The sequence below is a fragment of the Passer domesticus genome, chromosome 1 (assembly GCF_036417665.1).
Source record: "Passer domesticus isolate bPasDom1 chromosome 1, bPasDom1.hap1, whole genome shotgun sequence".
Taxonomy (NCBI): Eukaryota; Metazoa; Chordata; class Aves; order Passeriformes; family Passeridae; genus Passer; species Passer domesticus.
The window spans coordinates 79,818,381-79,843,974 of record NC_087474.1 but is presented as its reverse complement, the minus strand read 5'-3'; the positions used below and the strand labels follow the sequence as shown (position 1 = coordinate 79,843,974).

The 25,594-nt window shown below is 41.6% G+C and overlaps 1 protein-coding gene across 1 annotated transcript in view; it reads left to right on the top strand.

The window, feature by feature from the left end:
* Positions 1–25,594, top strand: part of CDH20 (cadherin 20) — a 118,653-nt gene that overhangs the window by 87,120 nt on the left and 5,939 nt on the right. Inside the window, exons 3-10 of the mRNA XM_064427234.1 lie at positions 765–1,059; positions 2,764–2,883; positions 6,021–6,188; positions 8,026–8,213; positions 12,775–13,028; positions 16,341–16,477; positions 18,991–19,112; positions 21,028–21,145. Of these exons, the coding sequence (XP_064283304.1) occupies positions 765–1,059; positions 2,764–2,883; positions 6,021–6,188; positions 8,026–8,213; positions 12,775–13,028; positions 16,341–16,477; positions 18,991–19,112; positions 21,028–21,145 (1,402 nt within the window). The remainder of the gene's footprint in view (positions 1–764; positions 1,060–2,763; positions 2,884–6,020; positions 6,189–8,025; positions 8,214–12,774; positions 13,029–16,340; positions 16,478–18,990; positions 19,113–21,027; positions 21,146–25,594) is intronic.

Here is a 25,594-nt window from a genome sequence, read left to right as displayed (position 1 = left end):
TAGTACTGTGTTTACTCTTGCTCTTTTCTGTTGCATTCACAGTTATCTGTGGCGGCTCAAAACTAATTAGCAGTCATGCAATAAATCCATTTGCTAATTTCCTAGAAAATCTGGGATGGCTCTCATTTCTATAGCCTGCCATGGGCATGAGCAACTGTTTCTTGCTGCTTAGCTTACCTACTGTTTGACAATATTCCTTCCTGAAGATGTAAGGATCCAGACTAATTTTATTATTAAAATTCAATGGAAAAAGATTAAAATATTTATGAATCATAACACTTACTGGGTAGCTCTCCCATTCTGCTTTCCCCTTGATCCCAAACAGATTTCCCTTTTTTGCTCCAACATTATGCTTCGCCTGTAGTATTTGACTTCTCTTAAGCCATGTGAGGAATCACAGTCTGCAGCTTTGCTGACCTCACTTTATCCCAAATCTTCTCAGTGGCCATTGTAACAAGGCAAAAGATAATTATTTTGTTGAGTGAGATTCCAAAAGGCACAGAGCCTGTTCCTGTTTGGGTGCCTCTGCCTTTTCTTTTGGCACAGCTGTGGGTGCAGAAGCAGGAAGACAGGAGAGGTTTTTTTAATTACAACTATGCGATACAGACTTTACCATTTGCCTCTTTCAGCAAAGCGAGTTCATTAGAACCAGCTTGTGAGTCCCGACAGCGAGACCAAAATGCTGGGGATGATCACATGCTTGGTGTTTCTCAGCAGCTGCTTACCCAGCTCATGGTCTAATTGAACCCTGTTCCTTTCCACAGCTCCACTCTGACATGGACAGGGGAGATGGCTCGATCAAATACATCCTCTCAGGAGAGGGAGCTGGCATCGTGTTCACAATTGATGATACGACAGGGGACATTCATGCCATTCAGCGGCTGGACCGGGAAGAAAGGTCACAGTACACCCTCAGAGCACAAGCTCTGGACAGGAGAACGGGCCGGCCGATGGAACCAGAGTCAGAGTTTATCATCAAAATCCAAGACATCAATGACAATGAACCCAAGTTCCTGGATGGACCTTATGTAGCCTCTGTTCCAGAAATGTCACCTGTGGGTAAGACAGAATTTGTGGAGTCTCTTTCCCTTATAAGCAAATTGGAGATGGTCACCAAAACACAAATTCCCTGACTCCTTGATCTCAGCTTCTGCCCCTTACGCAGGAGCTGCAGGACAGAGGAGCTTATCCTGGGGTGCCTGCTTGCTATAGAAAAGAGACAACAGGCTTTACATCAGCATCAGCTCCACTGAAAGAAAATGTGCCAAAGGAAGCCTGAGAGCTGAAAAAGTTGTGATTCAATCATGCCATGTTTAGACAAGTTGTATAACATAGTGCCCCTTCTCCTCTCACATCAGATGGCAGAAATAATAAAGTCCATTAGACAGCCATTACTATCCCAAAAATAACACAGTCTTAGAACCCTAATCTAGTTCATACTTGAGAACTTAGCTACTGTCCAGGAGCCCTTGAAAACATGGAGACATGAAAACAATCATTAGCTCCTTCTAATTTGTGTGAGCCTGCACTAAACTAAGTTCAGTGAATCCTGAGGTTCTGTTATTATTTGTCCTCCACTTTTACAGAGTGAGATCGTGTTGAGCAGATTCCTGTTATTGCAATGCAGAAGATAAACAGCAGCCTTCCTATTTTCCTATCCTGACACAAGTCAGAAGAAATCATTTCCATATAAGAATTCAAACAATCACATAAAATATTGTTTATCTGGACTTTTTTTTTCTTTTTGAGTTGTCTTTGTTTGCTTATTGCTTTTTTGGCTGTGTGACATCATTGCAGAGACAATAATACCACACAAATTTCATGTTCTGAACTTACAGATATGCTTCAACTTCTCATTCTTCAATATTATGTTGACGTAAAGCTAGAGAGAGGCATCAAATACAGAACTTTCAGTCAGTAATAGTATTTTTAATGGTAATGGCTAGCTTGAATTCAGATTTATCTTCAAGTGCTTTTCTAGTAACATCAGATTTGTTTGTAACACAAAACATTATGTAGAAGGCTAGATACATTCATAAAGGCATTGTCTGACATTTTAAAGAGTCAAAACACACACATATTTCAGTTGTGCCTCACCTTCTCCTTGTTCTTGATAAATTACATCACCTGCAAGCCGTTACTAGCTTCAGAGGAAGCAGACCTTGAAAACCAATTGAAAAAAGAAATATATATGCCTCTGTGTGGGTTGCAAAGGCACTTCAGCAGTGTATAATCTCTAGGCCATGCAATGTAAACAGTCCCACAGAAAGATTATCTCAGAGATATATCCCTTCATGCTCACTGTTTGTGTACAATTTCCATCCCTCAGTCAACTTACAGCATCTATGGGTCTGCTAAAACAATTCATAATTTATGTCAGCAGAGCTATGGAACTTCTTTGAGGTGCCTCCTAATAACATTTAAAATCAAGAAAAGGGGGAAAGAAGCAAGCAGCATATAATTACCATCTCTCTGTCAACCATAACAAAGTACTGTTAGTTCAGCAATTCTGTACTTGTGGTCCATAGAGTACTCGCTCTTTTATATCTTCATATAGAAGCATGATGAATTAATACCTTTAATTAATTCCTTTAGTGCTAATGAGCTACAAGTATGAACAATAAGTACAAGCACTATGAGCATCAAGTGAAAAAGTTTGGTGTGGGAAAGCTCTTGTTAGGCATTTCAATTTACTTTGAACTGTGTATTTTTCCTGCCAGCTCTTTATCCCACAAAGTCTTACCTTGATGGTTTTTTTGTCAGGCACCTCTGTTATCCAGGTGACAGCGACAGATGCTGATGACCCAACCTATGGGAACAGCGCGAGAGTCGTATACAGTATTCTCCAAGGACAGCCATATTTCTCTGTGGACTCTCGGACAGGTATGTTATTTCATCAGGGAATGAGTCAGTGTGAAAACCAAAAGAAAAAGTTGCAAGCAGGAAAAAGGGGCAGTGCATCATAGCTGTGGTCAGAGAAATGTAGGTTTGTGGATTGGAGCCAAGACAGAGCAGCACTGTGTGAGGGGTAAAGTAATGCTGTGGCAGTGAGCTCCAGAAGAAGAATGTGCTTTTTCCAGTGATATATTCCTCTGAATGACCATATTCTGCAACTCAGGATCTGGATAGTTTTTGGTGCTGTAAATACTCTTGTTGGCTTCTATCACTGAAAAATGTCTTAAACAGATCTAGTTGATAACAAGGCTTAGGGGGGGGGGGGGAAATCTATGAACCAGCCAGGACTGGAAAGTGCAAGCTAAAGGATGCAGTTATCTGGAGTACTTTTACCTAAGGGTACTCTTGTTAATAACCTTACATTTATCTATAGGACACCCTCTCTGTTTCGCTTGCTTTCTCTCTCTCTTTTCTCTATACATCCAAGGTTTATATTCAAAAGTGGAATCTGACAGATTTTGACAGTTTCTAAAGGGCATCTGTAGTGCTAAGGTCAGAAACTCATGAGACGATAGTCACTGCAGAGCCGTAGGGGACAACATAGGAAAAACACTGAATAAACTTCTGAAGTTAGCAGTTTACAGGGTAGGTGCTTTAGCCAAAGACAAACTTGTATGTGGTATGCTATTTTCTCAGTTTTGTTTATATTTACAATATAAATAAACTACTAATGCTCCTTTATAATCAGGTGTCAACCACAGACAAATAAGGGCATAATCATAGATTTGCTGAGTACCAAATTATTTCCAAGAAAGCAAAAGATCAATATTCAGGGTCAGATTCAGAACAGATTTAACCACTAGAATTATTCTGCAGCTTATACAGAAGATAGGCACTTAAGTCCAAAAGCATGTACTTTATCAGTATTTAACCCAGAAAAGGTCTTTTTCTCCTGATTAACTTCCCAGTCACTTAGACATGCATCTCTAGACAGACTCAGAGGTGCCTCAGCTTTTAGCTGCCTCAGTGAGCAACTGGACTCCCATTTAGGGTAAGCGCTGTTGTGAGCCAGAAACCATTTCCCTATGGAAATGTGCTTGCCCTACAAGCCCAGGGCTGTAGTCAGCTTCCCCTGTGCAAAATCACCTGTAGGATTTGGTAGCTCACAAAATGCAATTGCAGCTCTGTTTTTCTAAAATAGAGCTAGAGCACAAGTGACCAACAGCTCCTTTGTATCAATAGATAGTGATTAAAACATCCAGTAGTGGACAACTCATTTCAGTACAGTCCTCCTCTAGTAGCATTTGGAGTCCTTACCATTTACCTCCCAACATAGCCTCTTGGTTCCAGAGGTGTGCTCCTATTTCTATTCTGTCACTGTCCTCACAGGCGCTGAACAAGTGTCTATGTGAAAGCACAACTTCAAAGGAAAGTTGAGAGCCTCCTCCTCCCTTTTTCCAGAATACTTTTTACAGCCACAATCATATTCCCCTAGAAGATAAAAGAACTCTCCTACTTCCTAAGAAACCATCTGGCTGTTACAGAAAAGAAAGGACATCACCTCTGCTCTTTACTGTTTTCTTAAGAGCACAAACCTCACTCCCTTCAGTGAGAGAAAGGGTTCCAGTATATTTCTTTGGAAGACCTGAGGATCTCAACCTTTCCCATAGCCTTTCTTATAGCCCTAAGGATGGGTTTTATGTTCACCACCAGCCTTAGCATTCTTTGCTGACTGACTGTGTGCAGCAGCATCAGATGCTCCCTGCTCTGCATTGCTGCATCTCTGCTCTGCATCTGGTTCTGAGTCTTGGTGTCCTGGACCAGCCCTCCTCTAGGGACCAGAGGCCCCAGCGATAGGCATGGCAGAGCCTGGAGTTTAGGCACTGATGTCTTTTTTTAGGTCAAGCCAAGAGTGGAAATTCCCTACAAAGTGTTCATATATGGAGAAAATACTTCCCAAAATGCTAAGTATTTTCATATCTTATTTATATATCCATGGGAGCTGAGGAACTACAGCACTTCACAGGAGGCACTCAGCTTTGCAGGATGGGACTCTGAAGGGCTCCACACGGAAAGATTAAAGTAGCACATTGCAAGCTGTTCCATACTGGTCACTATTTCTTCCCTTCACACACAGCGGTAATTGCCAACACCATATCATTTTACTGCTTTTTTATTAAACCCATACGTTGTCTTTCTGCTAAAAATAAAGGCTAAATGCAGATCAGTCAAGTTAATAGTGTCCTGATGTGCAAGTGCTGCGTGTTGAGCCGCGCTGCTGGGGTGGTGCCTGGGGCTGACACACTCGCCCCACCGCCAAGGGCATCCCAAACGTGCCGCTAGCAAGGGATTATCCCACGGCAGCGCATCCCCGGGCTGCACTGCCGGCTGCTCGAGGGAGCACCTGGAGGTGCTGGAGGCTGGGTGGGCTGGGAGGGCGGCAGGACGGACAGCCGGGATACGCGGGGCTGAGCGGGGCGCAGCGGCAGCCCCGCCGCCCGGGCCGGCGCTCGCAGCCTCCGTGAGAGAAGTGCTGCTGCCACCTCACGTCCTCCCGCAGTAGTGGCACCCCGAAGGGAAGGGACGCCCTGCGGTCTGGGGGAGCAGGGTGGCCCCTCCGGAGGGGCGCAGCGGTGTCTCCCCGCATTCTGCGCTCCCAGCCCCGCCTGGGTCCCGAAGGACACGAGAAAAGCCCCCGGGCTCGTGCCAGGCGGTCTCTAGGATTGCGTACTCTGGAAAACTTGTCTTGATGCATCTTTTAGCAAAGCGCATCACTTCCAGCTTTTGTGCAGAGATTGTCATCCTGAGCAGGGCCTTTAATTCGACGTAGCACACTGTTCCCAAAAAGCTTTTCCTTGGAAGGCAACATTTTAATTTTGAACGTGCAGCCTGTCCCAGAGCTGATGCATTTTAACTGGCTTCTTTAAAATTCACACCTTCTGTTAACCTAGATTCCACTTGGGTGAGTTTTACTCTGCCAGGAAAGGTGGGAGTCAGTTCAGAGCCTGGTCTCATTGTTAACACATGGAATAGGATGCAGGAGCAAGAGCCCTCTACTCTCTTTGTGTATTCTCTAACAGCCATTTTCTTTTGTTCCCCAAACACCTTTCCACCCTCAATCTCAGGCTTAATTAGAACAGCTCTAATGAACATGGACCGAGAAGCAAAAGAATATTACGAAGTGATTATCCAGGCTAAGGATATGGGTGGACAGCTGGGAGGATTAGCTGGAACAACCACAGTCAACATCACTCTCTCTGATGTCAATGACAATCCACCCAGATTTCCACAGAGTAAGTACCCATGGTGCCACAGGCAAAAAGGGGTGGCTGAGGTTTATTTATGTCTGCTGTTTGCTCTCATGACAGACATTTTCAAGCTCAGGATAGTGACAACTAGAGATAGGCAGAATTTCAGATTTGATATGGAACTCTCCTTCAGAAAAATGTCAAAAGGAATTATTCGACACCTTGCCTTTCAGAAAAAGTTTCTGACCTCCAAAATAATCAAAAACAACACTTTTTTTTTAAAGGATGGGAAATTAATTTACAGAAAAAGGCAGGAAGGAGAACCTTTGTGTTTAGACTGCTCATGGCCATTGCCTTTGGCTACTAATTGCTGCTCTGATTGTCTTTTCATCCTATCTCCAGAGGATGTCTCTCAAATCAGGGACATGTGGTGGTGCTGGAAGTTGAAAGATAATTCATTCAACACTCCAGCCAGGCCACAGCAGGGGAGCGTCTGGAAGCAGTGCTGCCAGTGTGGAGTGGGTTGTCATACAGGCTGTTCTCCAGGAAAGGTTCATCTAAACCTTGGCAATACACAGTTGAACCGTGTATTTTTGCATCATCCATACTTCATGGATGCAAAAATAGGCAGCTCCACTCTTATCAGAAACACAACTTTGTATTTACAAAAGTGACAAGATTTGCAATATTTTGCTTTCTGCTAATAAGATTTTTTATCACATTTATTTACATAATTCTGTATTGCCGTTAAAAATTTGACACAAGCTTTTCACTTTTGATTGGACTAAATGTTTCAAGGGATGTAATTTGGGATTTTTAAAGAAAACTGATTATTTTAGTGTTGTAAATCAATCTCAGGCCATTTTGTTTTTGACGTTTTTCTCATTTAGCTGAGTAATGCAAACTCCCGCAGTTCTTTTTGATGGTATTCTTCTTCTCCATCTGTTACTGCATGTTGCACTGGTAAATCAAAGTATTCCACTAAGATCAGCAAGAACTCTCAACTTCCATTTTTCTTCTTCTGTTAGAGCAACTTCTTGAGCATGCCATTGCCAGCTGTGTTTTGAAAGTGGCATAAATTGTAACTGATATCAAACTCTTGATTAAGAAAAATTACAATTCATCAAACCCCATCCTTGATGTTATTCTGCCTTCCAAAGTTTAATAGTTGGTGCAGTCAACAGAGGGGGTGCAGCAAGGAAGGTTTGAAAGTAAAGCATGATGCCAGAGAAGTATTTTAGGTACAACATTTATGTTTTCAAAACACACTTTTAAAATAGTAGGTTGTTCTTTCCCCACTCTTGCTGCTAAGCAAATTAGCAATGCAACAAATGAGCTCAAGACAGTGTTTTTAGGGACAGGCAATACATTTTAATAGAATAACTTGTAAATTTGAAAGAAACAGGCAAGTTCCTGAGCTTTCTTCAGGGCTGAAAATAAGTTTGTAGGGACTTGGGAAAGGATTTGTGGTGCTCAAAATTTGTTTATTTCTGCTGTACAAACTGATCTAATAAAAATATGCCTGTCCTATTCTGTTCCATATCTTGCTTTACATCATGGCTGCAACAGCACTGGTGCTAATTGCCCTATTTTTCTAGTTGAAGTTCCTATCTTCAGATGTATTGCTGTTTTTTTAAAAACCCATTCAACAAACCTGTTGCTACAACAAACACCTAAATAAAACTTCCCCAGGAAATTTAGCTGGGCTGTGACTTTTTAAAGGAAGTCACACGGCTGTCACAGCTTTGGCACAGGTGCTAAAGTCTCTCTGCAGGCCATGCAGTGTCATGGCTTCCCTGATCCACTGCATTGCTTGGCAGTTTTTTTGGTTCCTCTTCACAGCCTGTCTTTCCCCTCTCTCCCTCTGTGCTGCTTGTGCCAGAGCATTATCAGATGAGTGTGCTGGAGTCTGCTCCCATCAGCTCCACCGTGGGCCGTGTGGTTGCTAAAGACCTGGACGAAGGCATTAATGCAGAGATGAAGTACAGCCTTGTGGATGGAGATGGACTGGATGTCTTTGATATTAACACTGATCCTAATTACCAAGTTGGCATCATCACTGTAAGAAAGGTAAAAAAGTTTCCTTTTTTATAGTAATTTATATAGCTAACTGTCCTGGTTATATTTTATGTGTGGAATATTCCCTTACGCCTGCAATAACTTGGTTCCCATTACATGACAGTAGCCCCTTTCTGGCTGTAAAACACAATTTCTTTAACATTTATTGCTAAAATATGAAAGCAGACTGCATTCCTAGGCACAACTTTTATAAAGTGGGAAGAGCATTAGCATAAACATGTCTTTTCCCACCAAAGGAATGCTCTTAGTCCTTATTTATCTATTTAAATATTCTCTGTAGCTTAATTATCCTACAATGCAAGAAATTAGATCAATATTTGCATTTGAACTGTACATATTTTTCACTCTGGTGTTCCACAAACAATAATAAAGCATGCCTTGGAATTATTTATAAACCAATAAAACCCAGGCAGTGTTTATTTTTTTTTTAATTGCTGCTTGAAGATCCATAAATGCTAATTAGTCTAGAGGAAGTTGTCTCTAAAATGGCAGCTGTGAAACTGCTGGTACTCTGTACCACAGGCTATGCAGGAAGGCATCAAGTATTTTGCTTAGGCTCCCTGCTATGGGATATTTATTCTACAATATTACATAAATGTTAGAAGTTCAACTCTGTTTCTAGGTTATGAAATTGTAACCATATTTCTGCCTAAGCATATCTAGTGTACTAATAAGGAAGTATAGTTTCCATTTAAATGGCCTGGGATTAAATTGTGCACTAAAATGGAACAATACAGGGGAGAGCTTTGACCTTGCAAGCCTCTATACCCTACAGCAAAGCATTTAAGCATGTATTTATGGTCACCTTTCCCTGGCTCTTTTTTTGTGCATATTAGTCCATAAAGTTAAGCACATCTTCTGGAATGAAATAGATGTTGAATGCAAACTCTAATGTGATTTTCCACTCATTTATCAATGAAATAAAACAGTTTCTTTGGAGTAAATGTGTCAATAAGCTTGACCTTTGTTATTATGAATACAGTTTTGCTACATGTTCACGTATGTCTGGAGAAGTTATAAAATGTATGGTATCAATCATACCAGATATGTATTGGCATCAGGTACATATTGCTCAATCCACCTACTGTACACAAACATTTGTAATATTTTATGTATGTCTCTAGCTTTATGTAATGCTGTGATTATCAATAGCCAAACACCAGGAAAGCTGTCCTTTGAATCCCCTCAAGAAACAAACAAAAATAAATTCAACTGGTGTCAATATAAAAGGATATCAAAATGGGAGGAGAGGGGAAAGAGAATTTCTAAACCAAGAATGAAATCTTTTTTAAAAGTAAGCAAAACTTTCCCTGTAATTCTTGACAGATTTCCCAAGCAAAATAATTAGCACTTCTAACAGGGGCATCAGAAAGCCACAACTTACAGTTACTGACAAGACTTGCTTGTGGTGTTGTGGCTACTTATCACAGCCTACTAATCCCACAAAATGTTGAGCACCTCCTGAAAATGTACAGTTTCTTCCAGGCTGCCTGCCTGTGAGAGTGATGCTCCCCCTACCCTCCTCTTCTCCCTGCTTCCCTTTTGCACTGCCCACGGAAGGCAGGGTGCTGGGTTACCCAGCCTGCACAGCAGACAGGAGAGCCCTGTCCTGTCCTGCCCTGCCTTCCTCCCCTGACGTTGCCTGATCAATCACTTTCTCACAGTGGGCTTTACTGAATTCCCCCCTGTATGGTACCACCTCTCAGTGCCTGTGTCTGCACTGGCAGAAGGAGGACAAGGAGAGCTTTCCACGGGCTGCCTTTCCCCTTGGCTGTGTTTTGCAGCATGTTAGGTTCACAGGAGAAGGTAACTTGCCTGCCCTCCCCATTGGACCAGCATTGAGAAGAGGTTTGAATGCACCCATGGGAGAAAAATCTGATGAGGGGGACAGTGGTGCTGAGGGATTAGCACAGGAGAGAAACAGGAAGGAAAGTAATCTTTGACAATGAAGGCAAACAGGAGCATCAAAAATGTGATGGCCTAGCACACCTATCTGATTTTTCTCATTTTTCTAAGTTGATCTAGGTGATTATGTGTTTTAATAATGTAATTGGGTTTTATAGCTGTTAAGTCTGCCTGTGATTTAACTGCTTTTTTTATAACTTAGCTTTTTGGTGTACACACAATGTTTCTCGTGCAGTTTTCTTCACGTGGGAAACAATTCAATATACTGGCCTCTTTCTTAGTATATGTTTAGGCACCTTTACGTTGCACATTCCTTGCCAGATGGACAATAAATGTAGCTTGGTCCTGTGAATATCTTACTGCTATTTTTACAGCTCATAAATATGCAACTGGTAGGCAATAATGACTCTGCAGGCAGGGACATTGCATTTATAGACCTCACCAAACCCGAGCTGACAAGTGCTATGCCTGCAGTAGTCACTGGTGTACCAGGAGCTAAAGGCAGCAGGAGCAAGTTTCACAGCATCTCCAGTAATACTGGACCATCATGTCCCCAGTACAGAAACCTGTTCCCATTCCAGTCTTCATTCCTCACTCTCATGTACTAAATGCTGAGTGATTTTCAGTTTTATAATTTCAAGAATGCCAGTCTTTACTCAGGCATTCCTATGCAGGACATCTGTACTGGCAATTTACTGTGAAAGCATGAGCTTTGGTATGTCACTACAACATTTCCACTTCTGAAGAAGGAAGCTGTTGAGGCAAAAGACAAGTACTGAAGACTTGGTTGAATCCAGGAGGTGTTTTGAGGCCCATGCCTGAACATGGAAATCTTTTGCTGATGCTGCTTAAACTAATGCACACCTCATGGCTCCAGAAATGGCCAGCTGCCCCATTGAGCAGGGCAGGAAAGAAATGGGTTGTGACTGGCAAAGGACAATTTTACTGCCATAGTACTGATTTTTGCACCTTTGACTTCCAATTGTTTGGCATCCTCCTTCTCTTTTATTTTCCTGCCCATCTCCATGTGTCGGTCTGGTGATTGGTCTTCAATCGAATGGTCTTCAAATAGAAAGAGCTGAATAGAAGAAGCAAAGGGGTTGGATGGGAACAGCAGACATTTACTGCAGTCTAAATGAACTGCTTCTGTGTGTGGTAATTCCACACATGAGGCTCAAATCCTTATGCAAATAAAGCCACTCTTTTTGAAAACTATTCATATAGCAAAGAGGGGTATGCCCCACTGGGTGACCCTGACATTGGCCATTTCTTTCCTGGTACAAGGTTTCTCTTGCTCAGAATCTGTGCAAGCTAAGGGGATTCACTGTGCTGGTTTTCGGCATCAGACCTGCCCAGATTATTCAAGTAAAGGGTTGTGACCATTTAACCACAGTACAATTGCTTGCAACTTCTGACTGCAACTTGAGAAGTGTGTATCCTCTGTAAGCTGAACTTCATCTGGTGGCATGTTTTTATATTTTGGACTTCCATCCTGTTATTCTGGTTTGTCAAATCCTTACTGTTATCTCTTACCAAGACTAGTAAGTAGCACATAAAATATGAACATTTTCATTCAGATCTAAGAAGGTTTTGGAGACACCTTATTTTCTTCAGGAATCTGCGAAAAGAAGATGGAAGGAAGATGAAAAATGTATTTTTGAGAGATTCAGTGTCAGCATTAATTAGTTCTATATCCATTTATACCAAATAAGTAATTTTATCTAGATAGGAAATCAAATTCAGGTAACTACTAACAGAGTATGCTGGCCCCCTTTATCCATTGTCTCAGGAAGGAAAGAAAAGGGAAGAGGGAAAAGAGAAAATGGAAAAGGAGACCATTCTCACTCCCTGCTTCAAATAATACTTGAGTATTTAATATTTCACATTTCATATTAAGTGAAAGAGTTCCTAGAGGAAGATATCAGGGATACTTTATAATTAAACTGCTTTAAAATTAAACTGTTCTCTAGGCAGGGAGCAGATTCAAATCCTAGCACTCATGACACCTGGATGGTGAACCCACATTTAGGATACTTACTGAAAGGAGAAGATGAAAAAACCTCACTTCTAGGAAGGATGGATTATGGATAAAAACTGCAACAAGAACTTGCTAGAGAGGCTGACCATGTTCCCTGCTCCCACTGAAGCCCTTTATCAGCTTGACAGACAGGGTCTTGGAGACAAGACTCTGGTGTCCTCAGGGGAAAAAAGAGGATGCTAACTGGGACCTCTACCTCCTGTGTGAGCATCCTTGTTCCTGCCACTGGGCCCATTTTTGAGGAACCATCTTACCTTATTTTCAGGTACTCTCATTGTTCTCTGTTTCTTCATGTATTTTCCTCAGAGTGGCATGAAACAGGTTGTGTGAATCATGATGCAGTGGCAGGTTGGCTTGTTTATATTTTCATTTTAGCAAGAAGAATGAAAGAATATGTATTTTGAAGTGATCTGCAAGTAGTTCTCCTGGCCTTTTCAGCTCAACTATCAAATTAAAGAAAGAAAAAATATACAGTGCCATTTCTAATACTTTCTTTCAAAGCTTTTTCTGCATCTGCAAATATTTATCTTTGTTGCACTTGAAATTAAAAGTAATAATGATATATATGACTCAGTGTGCCTGATGGTAGATTTATTTTTTTCTACTCAGCCTTTAAGTTTTGAGAGCAAGAAAAGCTACACCTTGAAGGTAGAGGGTGCTAACTCTCACCTGGAAATGCGGTTCCTGAACCTGGGTCCCTTCCGTGACACCACCACTGTCCACATCAGTGTGGAGGATGTGGATGAGCCTCCTGTGTTTGAGCCCAGCATCTACTTTGTGGAAGTGCCCGAGGATGTGGAGATTGGAACCACCATACAGATCATTTCTGCCAAGGACCCAGACGTGACCAACAACTCCATCAGGTCTGTCCTCTATTTGTGTGTTGCCCCACAAGCACTCCTTAATACATCTGGTTGGTGGGGCAGTGGTGAGTGAGAGAGACTCTCTCTTTCCAGCCAGTAGTGGTCATCAGTGGGTTTGGCAAACCAGACCTCACTCGCTGAGGGCTCTGCCAAAGCAATGCAGGAGCTCCCTCTGTTCTGTGGTGTGGAGGACATCAGCATCAAGCCTTGCAATGAGCCAGTCAGGCATTAAAAACAGCCCCAGAATCTTGCCTGTGCTGGCACAAAACCTGACAGCATTGCTGAGAACCCACTGCCATCCTGATGGCAAGGGGATCACTTGCTTGTCCTTTTTCCCCTTTCTCTTTCAAAGCTTGCCCTTGTCAACAAGCTCAAACACACAGCTTCTTTTGGAGTAGATCAAATGCATGCTAATAAATATCCAAGAACTGTTAAATTATCTAGTGTCTGGTCAAAGATACAAAGCGTATTCCCATAAGGAGGTAAGAAAGGTAAAGGTGCATTCAGATTAGCTCATGGGAGCTTCATAGCTGCAACTCAGCAAGGAGCCAAAGGAGCAGATTTGAAAAGAGTGATCATAGCACTCTTTTCCATAGTGGCTGACAGCCAGTGCCAGCCCCATTTATCAGAGGAGGCTGCACTTCTCCAAGGCCAGCCCACACAGAAATGTTCACTACCTGCAGTAGCAACTAGTGCAGGCACTTTGATTATCCCAGCAGGTTGGCTGCTCCTCTCATCTGAGAGTTTTAGGTGTTGAGCTGCTGTTGGACTACCCATGCATTGGCCCTGCTTCTGAGATGCCTGTGCTCAGGAACAGTCCTGGGAAATACAGGAGGGAGTTGAAACATTGAGTATTGGATTTTTTGAAGAAAGTAAAATCTAAATGAGCATTCTGTGGGCTTCAGCTAGAAGATTTGAGCAGACACAAAGCCTGTTCTTCTTAATGGTATTGCACTCTGTGATGCTGGTCTAATTATTTTTTTTTCATCTCTGCTACTTTAATATACCTATCTTTTCTGCCTACATTATAAGGTTATCATACTTCTCATGACATTGCCTCAAATTCCTCAGTAAAACTATTATACTGTCTGCATCACAATTTCATTACCCTAAACTTTTTTCCACTTGCATCCTATTTTGCTGATTACTGTCTGGCATTATCCAAACCCTGCAATGCAAACAATTCTCTGCTAATCTGCTTAAAATAATATAAGAATAATTCTGAGGACTATCAAAGGGTAGAATTGATCATTGTTATTTTTAATGAGTTTTTTCTTAGTTTTTTTCAGAGCTTTGCAGTGACTGCCCTTGATGAACAACACTCTATAAACCACAGAATCCTTCAACAAAGATACATTAAAAAAAAAAGTTGTAAATATGCACAGACTCTTTTGTAACTCTGTTCTTTGACAACTTCCTTCCTCTTTTCTCCCCACCTTCCTCCTTTTCTACCGCCCTTTCTTCCCTCATTCCTTCCCTTCTTTTTCCCCATGTTGAGGTAAAGAAACAGATTTAAAAATTAAGAATAAATACCATTTGCTATCTAAAATGCAGATAGTAAGAATTAGTTGTTGCCTCTTCTGTGGTCTCCTCCATTCATTCCAGCTCCGTGCAGTATCAGACTGGCAATGTTTTAAGCTGAATTCAATTCACACAGGGTAAGGCAAGCTAAGAAAGACTTACCATGTTGCACAACTGAACTGTGAAACACTTCTGAAACTTAAACAGTGATCTGGCTCAAATCCTCACTTTCCCAGCATCCAGTAGCTGGCTCCCACACTGTGAAATTCTGATGGCTGGAAATATGCCATGATTGTTGTTAAATGATTCGGGAAGATTATCTAAATAGTACAATGGAAACAAGTGTGTAGGAGCAGATACACTTAAAAAGAGAACTTAGCTGGAAAATCTAGAAAAAAATCCACTTGTTCGTATTGACACCGGCGCTTAATTCTTAATCACAAGACTATTGTCAATTCCAGATACTCATTGGCCTTAAAATGTCAGAGAGAAATTATTTTATAGCCCCCATACATGAATAATTATTACACCAAAATATAGGAACACTCATACTTATTGTCTATATAAATCAAATGCCTGAGAAACCTTTTTATTGATGAAGAGGTAAGAAGGATTGGGAAGGAAAGGGACACAAACCTGCCATACCTTCCTCTTTGATTGTTCTGAAAAAGAGTGTAAAAGAAATTCCCAACAACATATCTCAATAGTGTTTTATATCCTGGTTTAATAAGTCCCTATATAAAGAAAAGGCTGTCATGCTTGTTCCAGTGAATGCATTCATGCTGAAAGGAGAAAATTCAGAAGAATGAGCCCTGTTCAGTGTCTGTTGTGACTAACGCTTTCAATTCCCATCCACTCTGACAAAAACACCAACAAAAAGGACAGAAAGTCTGGTATCTGTTCTACGCTGTGACATTTACCTAGGCCTGTGTGTGGCTTTGGCCAAAGTATCCCTTACCATGCTAACAGTCAGCTGGGAAGGCAGCTTGCACAAAGTGCCTTTAAGAGCAAGGCGATGCCCGTGAAGGATACTGAGCCCACCATGAGAAATCATCTCTCTGACTGAGTACTGCAGTGACTCTGCCCATCAGCCGCCTCCCTGGCCAGGTTTTCTGGCCTGCAGGCACCACAACAATCCCCCATCCACAGGGGCAGGAAGCTGGTTCCCAGCATTGAACTGACACGACATCGGTCAGGAAGGTTCAGTATTTAGGATGAATCAGCCTCACAGAGGGAGCTGTTTTGCTGACTGGAGAAAGCCATGCATCATCCCCCTTGTGCTGACACAGCCCCATCAGTAGCATGCTTCAGGATGCAGGTGGAGTTTATTCCCCTTAAGGAGGAGAGAATAACAAGGAAGGGAATGGTTCCTCTTCATCAACCTAGGTGCTCAGAGAATGAACTAATCTGAAGCCATTTTCATCCTGTCTGAATTTGCCTAGGGACAGGGCATAATTATTTCTCTTAGAAAAAGAAATTATACTCCTCACTGGCAGATTTTCTCTGTAAAGCAGATGTTCCTGCACTGATCTGTGCCTCACTTTGAGGCTTCTTCCTCTAAATCCTTCTGTCTTCCAGCTCCATTCAAGTACTGTTAAATGCCATCAGCCTCATGAACTTTTTCCAGCATCTCACTCTGGACCTGTGCAAGTCAAAGGAGCACATAACTAGATTGTGGAAGAATGTGGATCCGCTTTGTATGACACTGTCGCCATTGCTGGGATACTTTGGTGCCCATAACACACAGTTTTCACAAGGGTTGCATAATATTTTTCGTATGTGCTCTTGCAGATACTCGATTGACAGGAGCAGTGATCCGGGACGGTTCTTTTATGTCGACATAACATCAGGAGCACTGATGACTGCAAGACCTCTTGACCGGGAGGACATTTCTTGGCACAACATCACTGTGTTGGCCATGGAGCTGAGTAAGGAGAATGCAGACTGTACATAGAATAAAGAGACACAGTAGACAAAACAGGCTGAGAGACCTGAATTCAAAGTTCACATATTGTTATGCACCGAGTGGGAAGCCGCATTAAGTGAATTGCTTCTCTGACATCAAGTAGCAAATACTGCATTTTATTTATTTTTTGGTGCTCATTTTCACAGGGTGGTGGGAGGAATAGAGGATGGCAATTAAATGCAGAGTCCTTCTTTTTCAATTCATTAGCATTCCAGGGATTTATTTCAAACTCTTCCTGATGTGTTTCTGGCAGGGTCCTCTCACTTCAGAAAGCCAAGGTAGCTAAAGAAAATACTGCAAAGGCTGCACAGCTGCTAGAGCTCCCAGTCCTGCCTGGGAGGATTGAGTGGTGCAGGGATGGGTAGGCAGCAGTGATCCTACACTGCTAGGTCACTAGTTGAAATCTGCTCTGGTTCAGCAGCAAGTAAATGACATCGCCATCTGCTTGCTACATAAATAATTTGGGCTAGAGTGCTTTGGGATCTTCGAGTATGCTGAACTCATTATGCTTTTGGGTTTTACAATGAGCTAAAACTCAGCTCAGGACTCATCTGTGCCGGGTATTTTTCAAGGCCGTGAGAAGAAGGAGATGCTCATTTCGTTGTGTCAGTATGAAAAATTTAGCCGAGTTTGAAATGCTCATAGATGTGAGCTTCACAAAGGAGTTTCAGATATATAAGCAAATAAAAGGTTCGCCTAGTCTTCACCTGAAATTCCTTTGGTTCACATAGCTTTTGCTCAGGATCTCAGTTCATCCATGAGAGGCAGCAGCTTTTCTGTAGCTTGGTGCTGATAGCTGAGTCATTCCTTGTGCCTCAGAAAGCTTCCTGCACATCTAGGCTGTGCCAGAGATATAGAGCACTTTGAGAGGAACAAAGCTTCAACAAACTCACCCAAATTGCAATCGGCCAGCTTGAAAGCAGGGGGAATATTTTACAAGAGTTGGAGTGACTCTGACACGTATTTGCCGGCTGTTCCAGCACAATGCCTTTCTGTGCCCTTTTAATTAGTGAAAGTGGTTGAGACAATGGGATTTCACCCCCATCTATTTTGACACTAGTTTTATTTTCAGCCACCAGTGGCCATTGCAATTCCATGAGTCTGTAAAAGCTGCTGCTGTGGCAGCACTTGAGGGTGAGAGCAATAGGAAAGCATGTCTTCCTTTGGTTCCCTTTCCATCAATCCTCTGTCAGTTTTGCTCTGTACATGTGCAGCACAATATTTTAATTTAGTGAATAGTTTCAAAAATTTCATAGCTCTGCACTCCTGAATAAGGCCCCTAGTACTAAAGGTTAGATCAATTATTTCTAAGAGTGTGAATGCAGGTATTCATCTGCCTCAACAGCAGGTGTGTCAGCAAGATGTATGTATGCATATGTGGGAAGCTGAAGGATTACATTACAAATTAGGAAGAAAGAATATAGTCTGAGTATTATCTCAATGACACAATGCAACACATGTTGTGGACTACAGTACACTGAACATTTAGAAAATTCCAGAGTTTATGTAAACTCTCTATTGTTTATATGAATATATGATTTCATGCTATAAAGGGAGATATATTTGGAGATAAATGTACAAAATGCTACAGCTAAAACGAAGATGAGAATACTAGTATTAAAGAATTTTCTTGATTTTTTTTCACCTCTTCTGATCCCTTTAACATTTTTTTTTTATTTCTGATTACAGTTTCATTTTATCATTAAATAAGGGAGGGGCAAAGGATTATTTGGGGCAGACAAGCACAGTAAGAAAAACAAATTATTCTGTAGCCACTTAATTTGGAATTTGTGAAGATATGTGAAAAGATGTACAGATTTACTGACAAAGAAAGCTAATGCACCAGTGGGACAGAAACATCACAAATGATGTCATGCAGAATGTAAAATTTTCATTGTAATTTTAAGCTTCACTGAAAGCTTTTCTGTACAATTTCATGTATTATTACATTTTTAAACCCCTCTGTAATAAGTGTCAAAGACTTGACACTATTTTTTAGTTCAGGGAACATAAATTTTGAGCAAATGCATTTCTGAACTAGAGATAAAAACTGCCATTTTTAACAAGTTCTGAATACCAAGTCTATCCTTAAAACAGAACCTCCCTAATTCCTGCCACCAGTAGGGAGGCTCAAACAGTATTGCCCAGATGAAAGGCAATAAAAAAATAGGGGGCATTGTCTAAAACTTTTGCTGTAGAAATAGTTCATTGGAGTGAAGCAGGTTGAAGTCTTTTACAGAATTGTTTTGTTTGTAAAAGATATGATTAGATGGGAAGCCAGGCTAGAGAGAGAGCAGCATTTGCAGCTTCACTCTGAGTCACACAATACCCAGGTCACCATAGTTCCCAATGGGAAAATGTGATTTAACACCAGCTAGTAGTGGAAAACCTGATTTACCTCTTGAGCCTAGTGAGGAGCAGCTTCTTCCCCTTCCCACATATTGCCTTTCCTTACATTAAACCTTCTTCTTCCAGATAACCCCTCACAGGTGGGCAGCGTGTCTGTGACAGTGAAAGTCCTGGATGTGAATGATAATGCGCCGGAGTTTGCAAGATTTTATGAAGCTTTTGTTTGTGAAAATGCCAAAGCAGGCCAGGTGAGAAAGGCTTGTACCACCAAGGGTTGGGAAGGGTATGCTGTCCTACATGGAGGCAGCATGCCAGGAAGGGTGAGTGTTGGAAAGAGGGCTCAGCTACTCACATGTTTCATCTGAACTCTTATCAGCAGCTGTCTGTGCTTCATTCCAAAGGCAAGCATATCCCACTGGAAGGAGCATCACATATAGTACCTCTTTTGTTTCTCCCACATTTCTTTTATTCTCCCAAAGTAGATTCTAGGCTCACTGGACAATATATTTCATAGCTGAAATAAAGCCTTCCCTTAGGCATGTGCCAGCAGGCAAACAGCCAGTATGTCCTGTAGCAGCATCAAAGAGAGGAGAAGTGTTATGAGAAGTGCCACAGAACCAGCTCAGGCCACGTGTGACAGACAAGGCTTACTACTAAATGTTTTAAGAGCCTTAAGCACACCTGGACATACAGGAGCTGGACAGAACTTACTACATCAGGTTCAAAGGGGTGCCAAGCAGAATATGTTCTGCTGTGAACTGGAGATGACCGAGAGTCAAAAGCAGCACAAGACTTCCCATTACACACACTCTAAAGGAGCAGCTTCAAGCAAGCGGTGAAGACTCTGCTTCTCTCCCTTCCAAAACCCCATCAAAGCCCTTGAACAAGGTCACCAGTGCCAGAGACAGGTGTGAGTTTTCCTGGCTGGACCTGCTGCAAGCTCTGCTGCTGATTGATTGTGGGGAGCCTCTTCTTGCTCCACCATCAGGGTCCACGGTGGAGACTGGTGCCTCCTCATGCAAAGCTGACTAGAATAAATAGCATTTAAACACATAGACACACCTGTCATGATCTGCGAAGGAAAAATGATGCAAGTAGTATCACTGTGTGTTTGCTGAAGCTTATTCCAGCTGTGTGAAACAGAATGAAATAGCTGCTCACTGCTGGGGTAACTGTCCTTACAACTATCATACATAGGATATTTTCATCTCACCAGTTTACAGAGCTTCTTAGTAATATAGGCAATAGCAATCATTGCCTAGACCTTTTTTTCCTGGTTTTAAAGGGTGAGTGTCCTAAGTAATAAGCTGTTTAAGTTCAATATTATTATGAATACTAATCTGGACTACTTCTTTCAGCAGACAACACTAAATTCTATTGCCACATTTTAAAAAGTTCTGAAATCATTTTTAAGGTGGTGAAAGAGCCTTTATGGGTCTGGCATTTGCCTTTGAACCCCAAAATAGCTTTCAAGTTAAAAAGAATCCAGATGAAGATTTATTCGTTGTCCAAAAAGATGCCTGAATGTTTATTCAGACAGTGCTCATTGTGCTTCAAGCTGTTAAACCTACTTTACAAAGCCTCTATAAGTGAAGTAACAAATCTCTTTCTGGATTTAGCATTGTCTTAGTTTCTTAGTTTGGTGTTATTTATTGCATATGCATTCTGCATGGTTGGCTTTTCTCTCATTTACACTGACATCTTGGGAAGAATTTTATTGATTTAAAACTAAAAGAGTGGCAAAATAATCAACTTGAAATCCTTTTCTACCTGTATAATGAAGCTGAAAGTAAGTATGAGCTTTCTTACAAGCTCTCTAATGCACAATGAATCTTCTGAAAAACCTGGGCCCCAAAAGACAAAAAAGAAATGTGCAAGAGAAGATAGGGATGCATGACAGGAAAGCATTTGTTAATTGAGGTAAACTGAATATCTCGTCCTTTGTTTAAAAGTGATGTGCATGACCACAGCAAAATAGATGACCCCTGCAAGCTTTTGAGTCTCTTCTTGAGAGAAGATTGTATCTCTGGAAGGCAATTTTATTTAAATGCTCCAATTGCTTATATTTATAGATATAAAATACATGTTATCGGTTTGATTGTTTGTTTATATTATAAATATTTTGCTTCTCACCCGTTTCTACTTTTCTCTTGTGTTTTGTAGCTGATTCAGACAGTGAGTGCCATCGACAAGGATGACCCACAGGAGGGTCAGCACTTCTACTACAGCCTGGCTCCAGAGGCAGCCAACAACCCCAACTTTACTCTAAGGGATAATCAAGGTAATCAGAGTGGACACAGACAGTTAGCTACTCTAATTTCTAATGCCTGAGTTGGACTTGAGAAGCTCTGACTTACAGTGGGTGATAAGACTGCCATTTCAAATAATACCAAGTGACACCTGCTCCTTAAAGGCAATAATAAAATGACATCTTACTTAATACATTTGAAGGTTATATGATATTTTCTTCTCTATAAATATTCTCTAGCAATAGGCCCCTTTTTCTTTTTCGAGGAAGTGTGCCAGTATTTTGTGCAAATTCAGGTCTTTTGGTCAGGCTGCAGGCATCTCGGATTATCGGAGTGGAAATTGCATTTGCTCAAAAGGAGATGCTTAAAGGTAGGATAGTAACTGGAACTAGAAGACGAATCTGAAGGGAATTACATTGCTCTTTTTTTTCGGGTTTTTTTTTTTTTGTACTCTTCATGTTTTCTTCCAGGCACAGAAAAAAGGAAGGCTTTTGTACTGTTCCAGTCTTTTCCCCCAAGCACTTTTTCCTTCTCCTTACACATCCTCATTTCTCTAGAGAAAGAGGGAAGTAGGGAGGACTCCCAGAGCCTTGGGGAGGTAACTTGGTGTACAGCTAAAGGTCTGTGTAAGATGACCTAAGTAGAAACTGAAACACCAGTGGGAAAACTCAGGGCAAATCATTGGCATTTGAGCATTCTAACCAGTGGAATTTGATTCTTTTCGGAAATCTTTGGTGGTTTTGGAGCCTGCAGAAAAGTCCTACAATAGCAGATCTCTGCATGACTGCTGTTGATAGATGATCTCCACAGGCAGACAAGGTCTAAAATCAGGTCCACACCAGCCTTCATCAGGAAAGAGGGACGACCTTGAGTGACCTGATGTAGAGCTTGGAAAATCAGTATTGAGGGGCTGGGTTTCAGTACAAGTTTAGTGTGTAAAGATCCACGAATCAGCAAGCAATTTCAGAATAAATGGGGAGAAAGACTGGCCACCTACATCATCTGTGGCCAACCTCCAAGCCCAGCCTTGCTCCCACACATGCCTGCTTGACACACTGACTTCCATAAGCCCCTGTCTGGGCCTCTCCAGGCATATGAAAGAGCAACAGAAATGTTTATAAAGAATCCCATGCATTCACTAACCAAACATGTTTTAAAACATGGTACTTGCACTGTCTGGAGCTCTCCTCTACAGCATGCTACTAAAAGCATTTTTTTCTATAGTGTCCCTGAAGACTCCCCACACAATTTCTTGCATTTTTATCCCCTTCTTTCTCTCCTTGTCTTTTTTATTTGTGAGTAGATATTGCAAAAATAAATGAACAAATATAACACAACTATTGCTAAAGCATTTTGCAAAGCAAGCTCATTTCATCCTCAAGGCATTGTTCTAAAAAAAGAAACTCGCAAAACTCCCAGCATCAGATGCACTTTTTCTGTCTCAGGCCATACTTGCAATAATTCATAGTGACAGCAGTGACTGAATGGCTGTGCCTCCCACTCTCTATAAAATATCAGTTTGCCATATTTATATACAAGAAACTTAGGGTACTATTAGTTACTAATTTGAAATAAAAATGTTAAGTATCAAACCACTGACTATTTGATCCCCATAGTAAACCATAGCATAAGAAGAATATTAAGCTATTAGAGAACATCCAAAAGGACAGCCATGAGGATCGTGAAGGGTTTTAGGGGAAGCTGTGCAGGGTGCAGCTGGGGTCACCTGGTCTTTTATCCTGGAGTTGACTGAGGGAAGACCTCATTGCAGTCTATAATTTCCTTGTGAGGGGAAGCAGAGGGACAGGTACTGATCTCTTCTCTCTGGTGACCAGTGACAGGACTTGACAAAACAGCACGAGACTAAGTCAGGGAAGGTTTAGGTTGGATAGGAGGAAGAGGTTTTTCTCCCAGAGGCTGTATGAGCACTGGAAAGGCTCCCCAGGGACGTGGTCATGGCACCAAACCTGTCTCAGTTCAAGAAGCACTTGGGCAAAGCTCTCAGGCACACAGTGTGACTCTTGGTGTATCCTGTGCAGCGCCAGGAGCTGGACTCAATTATCCTGAAGGGTCCCCTACAACACAGCATATTCTATGATTCTATGATTGAGGGTTTATTTACTGCCTCAGCAATTTGGAGAGCAGTAGTCATTTCAGTAAAAGTAATTTATGCTTATATTTTCATCTAGGGGCCACTAAGAGCTATATAAATCATGTAACTTGGGCACAGAGGGGGTAGCTGTACTGTTTGTCACAGGGTGGCTAGACAAGAAACAGAATACACTTTGCTAGTCACAGCCTGTGCCCATAAACACGAGCCAGGAATGCTTCCCAGGCTGCAGGAAGGCGCTGTGAAGATTAGCAATTGTGCTGATTACTTGGTTGTCCAATATAGCAGTAAGAGAAACTGCAAGACGTGTAGCTTTCTTGGCAACAATTAAAACCGTGATTTATACTGAGCAACAGATAGATCACAGTTTGCATTCTGATGAGCTGTTTTACATTTTTTTTTGGCCCTTGTAATTTTAGTCTCTGAGAACTTCTTCAGTCTATTCATTCTTTGCATATCTTCAGCAGACAGAGAAATCCTATTGTTCTCCTTTATAGATGGGGATCTGGGGCAAGGAGAAATTAAGCTACTTACATGCTGGGTTCTCTTTGAGTTCAGTAAAATCAGTGAGAAATAGACATGTTAAGTAGCTGCAACAATCTGGGCACCAATGGCTTCTCAAGGCCTTATAGGATAAATGTGATGAAGCAGAGAATTGAGCTGGAGTCTCCCATCTCTTCGGTGTCTGCTGTAGGGCATTGGCAAGCCATCCTCCTTCCACCTTCTTCTAGGTGAGACTATGCTAGGAATAACTTAGAAAGAGAGGCTTGCTGTAGGAATGAGCAACAAAATAAGCTTACTGCATTTCCAGATTAAATTGTGAGCTTATCTTCTGTTGAACCTTAATCACCATCCTCCATCTTTGGGAACCAGGAATTGTTGAATATAGAAGCTTTTTATAATGGGTGAAGAATCAGGATCTGTCACACCCCAGGCATGGTGTCCTGGAAGTCCTTTGCAATACAATTAAATTTGTCCTAGGAAAAAAATTTAGCTATTTCTACCTTCCCTAAATCTGTGGTCACACATGTAAGCAGTGACCTGAAAATCTTCAAGGAAAGGTGTGACTCTTTCCCCAACCCAGTCATGTCTTGATTGCCTGCTTCCTTGTGTTCTTTCTCCCACTCCTGGTGGAATATTTCTTTATATTATTCCTAGCTCTTCATAATTACTGCAATCAGTTTTTAAAGTCTAACAGAATTGTCAGGCTAATCATCCCCAGTTCTTCTGCAGGTGCATGCAGAAAGAAACCAAGCCTTTCTTGTGAGAAGAGCAGAGGTTATTAGCTCTGATGTCAAGGTTGGGACTTACACAGTGGTTAATTCCCCTGATCTCTCCAGAGAGGTACATCATTTCCAGTGAGGCAGAAAACTGCAGGAAGGTGATGCTCCATGGCTTGTTTTCATGACTACATGAAGACACCAGCCTGCACACATGTGGGAAGATCAGTTTTCACACAAATGGAACTAGCCATGCTGCAATCTTCAGCATCTCTGCTCAGTGCTGGAGCTAAGGACTGCCATCCAGCCTCCATGAGCCGTGCCGTGCCATGCTGGAAGCTGAGAGGAAAAATATTGTGCATTCTTATCAGGCCTGCTCTCTTTTTTTAATATAATAGGGCTTTCATGTCCTCACAAGCCCTCTTCTCTTGATGGCTGGGGCTTAGCAGATATCAAATTTGGATATTCCAGTTTCTGCCATGGTGCATCACATTCCAGGACATCCTTCACACTGCGCTAGCACGTCAAATCACATTGGCTTTTGATGAGTCACACAACAAACTTTGGCACCAATGTATTTCAGTTGCAGAGTAACAGGTAGAACAATTCTTTAAGGATGATTTGGATGCCTGCCTAGTACAAAGCAAAATGAAACAAAAGGCCCAGAATGTAATGCTGGGAGTTACAAAGAGAATTTAATCACCAAGAACGTTTAAGACCTGGATGATATGGTCAGGTCATCACAGCAGAAGGTGTATATACATATGCATCTTTCAGTATTAGATTATAGAAACTTGGTTTTGGCCTGAAAAAAGAATGGTTAAAAACCCTTGAGATCTCTCACTAGCTGATTTTGCACAGCTTCTGTCACTGCCTGTGACTTCTTTTTCAGGCAAAGTATGACCAGCTCAGAATAATTAATCTTTTTTCCCTCACAAAGAGCAATTTTACATGAAATGAAGGCTGTCACCTGAATAGAAGTTTGTGACTTCTATTGTAAGTCAGTTTAAAGAAAGTGAATCTTTCTCTCTCAGGAAAGAGAAATACATCCAAGTTACTCCAGGTAGGGTGACTCAAATATTTTCATTGACACAGCATACAGGCAGGCACTTTGCCACTTTCTGCCTTTGGGCTGCTTTTCCTCATGCCAA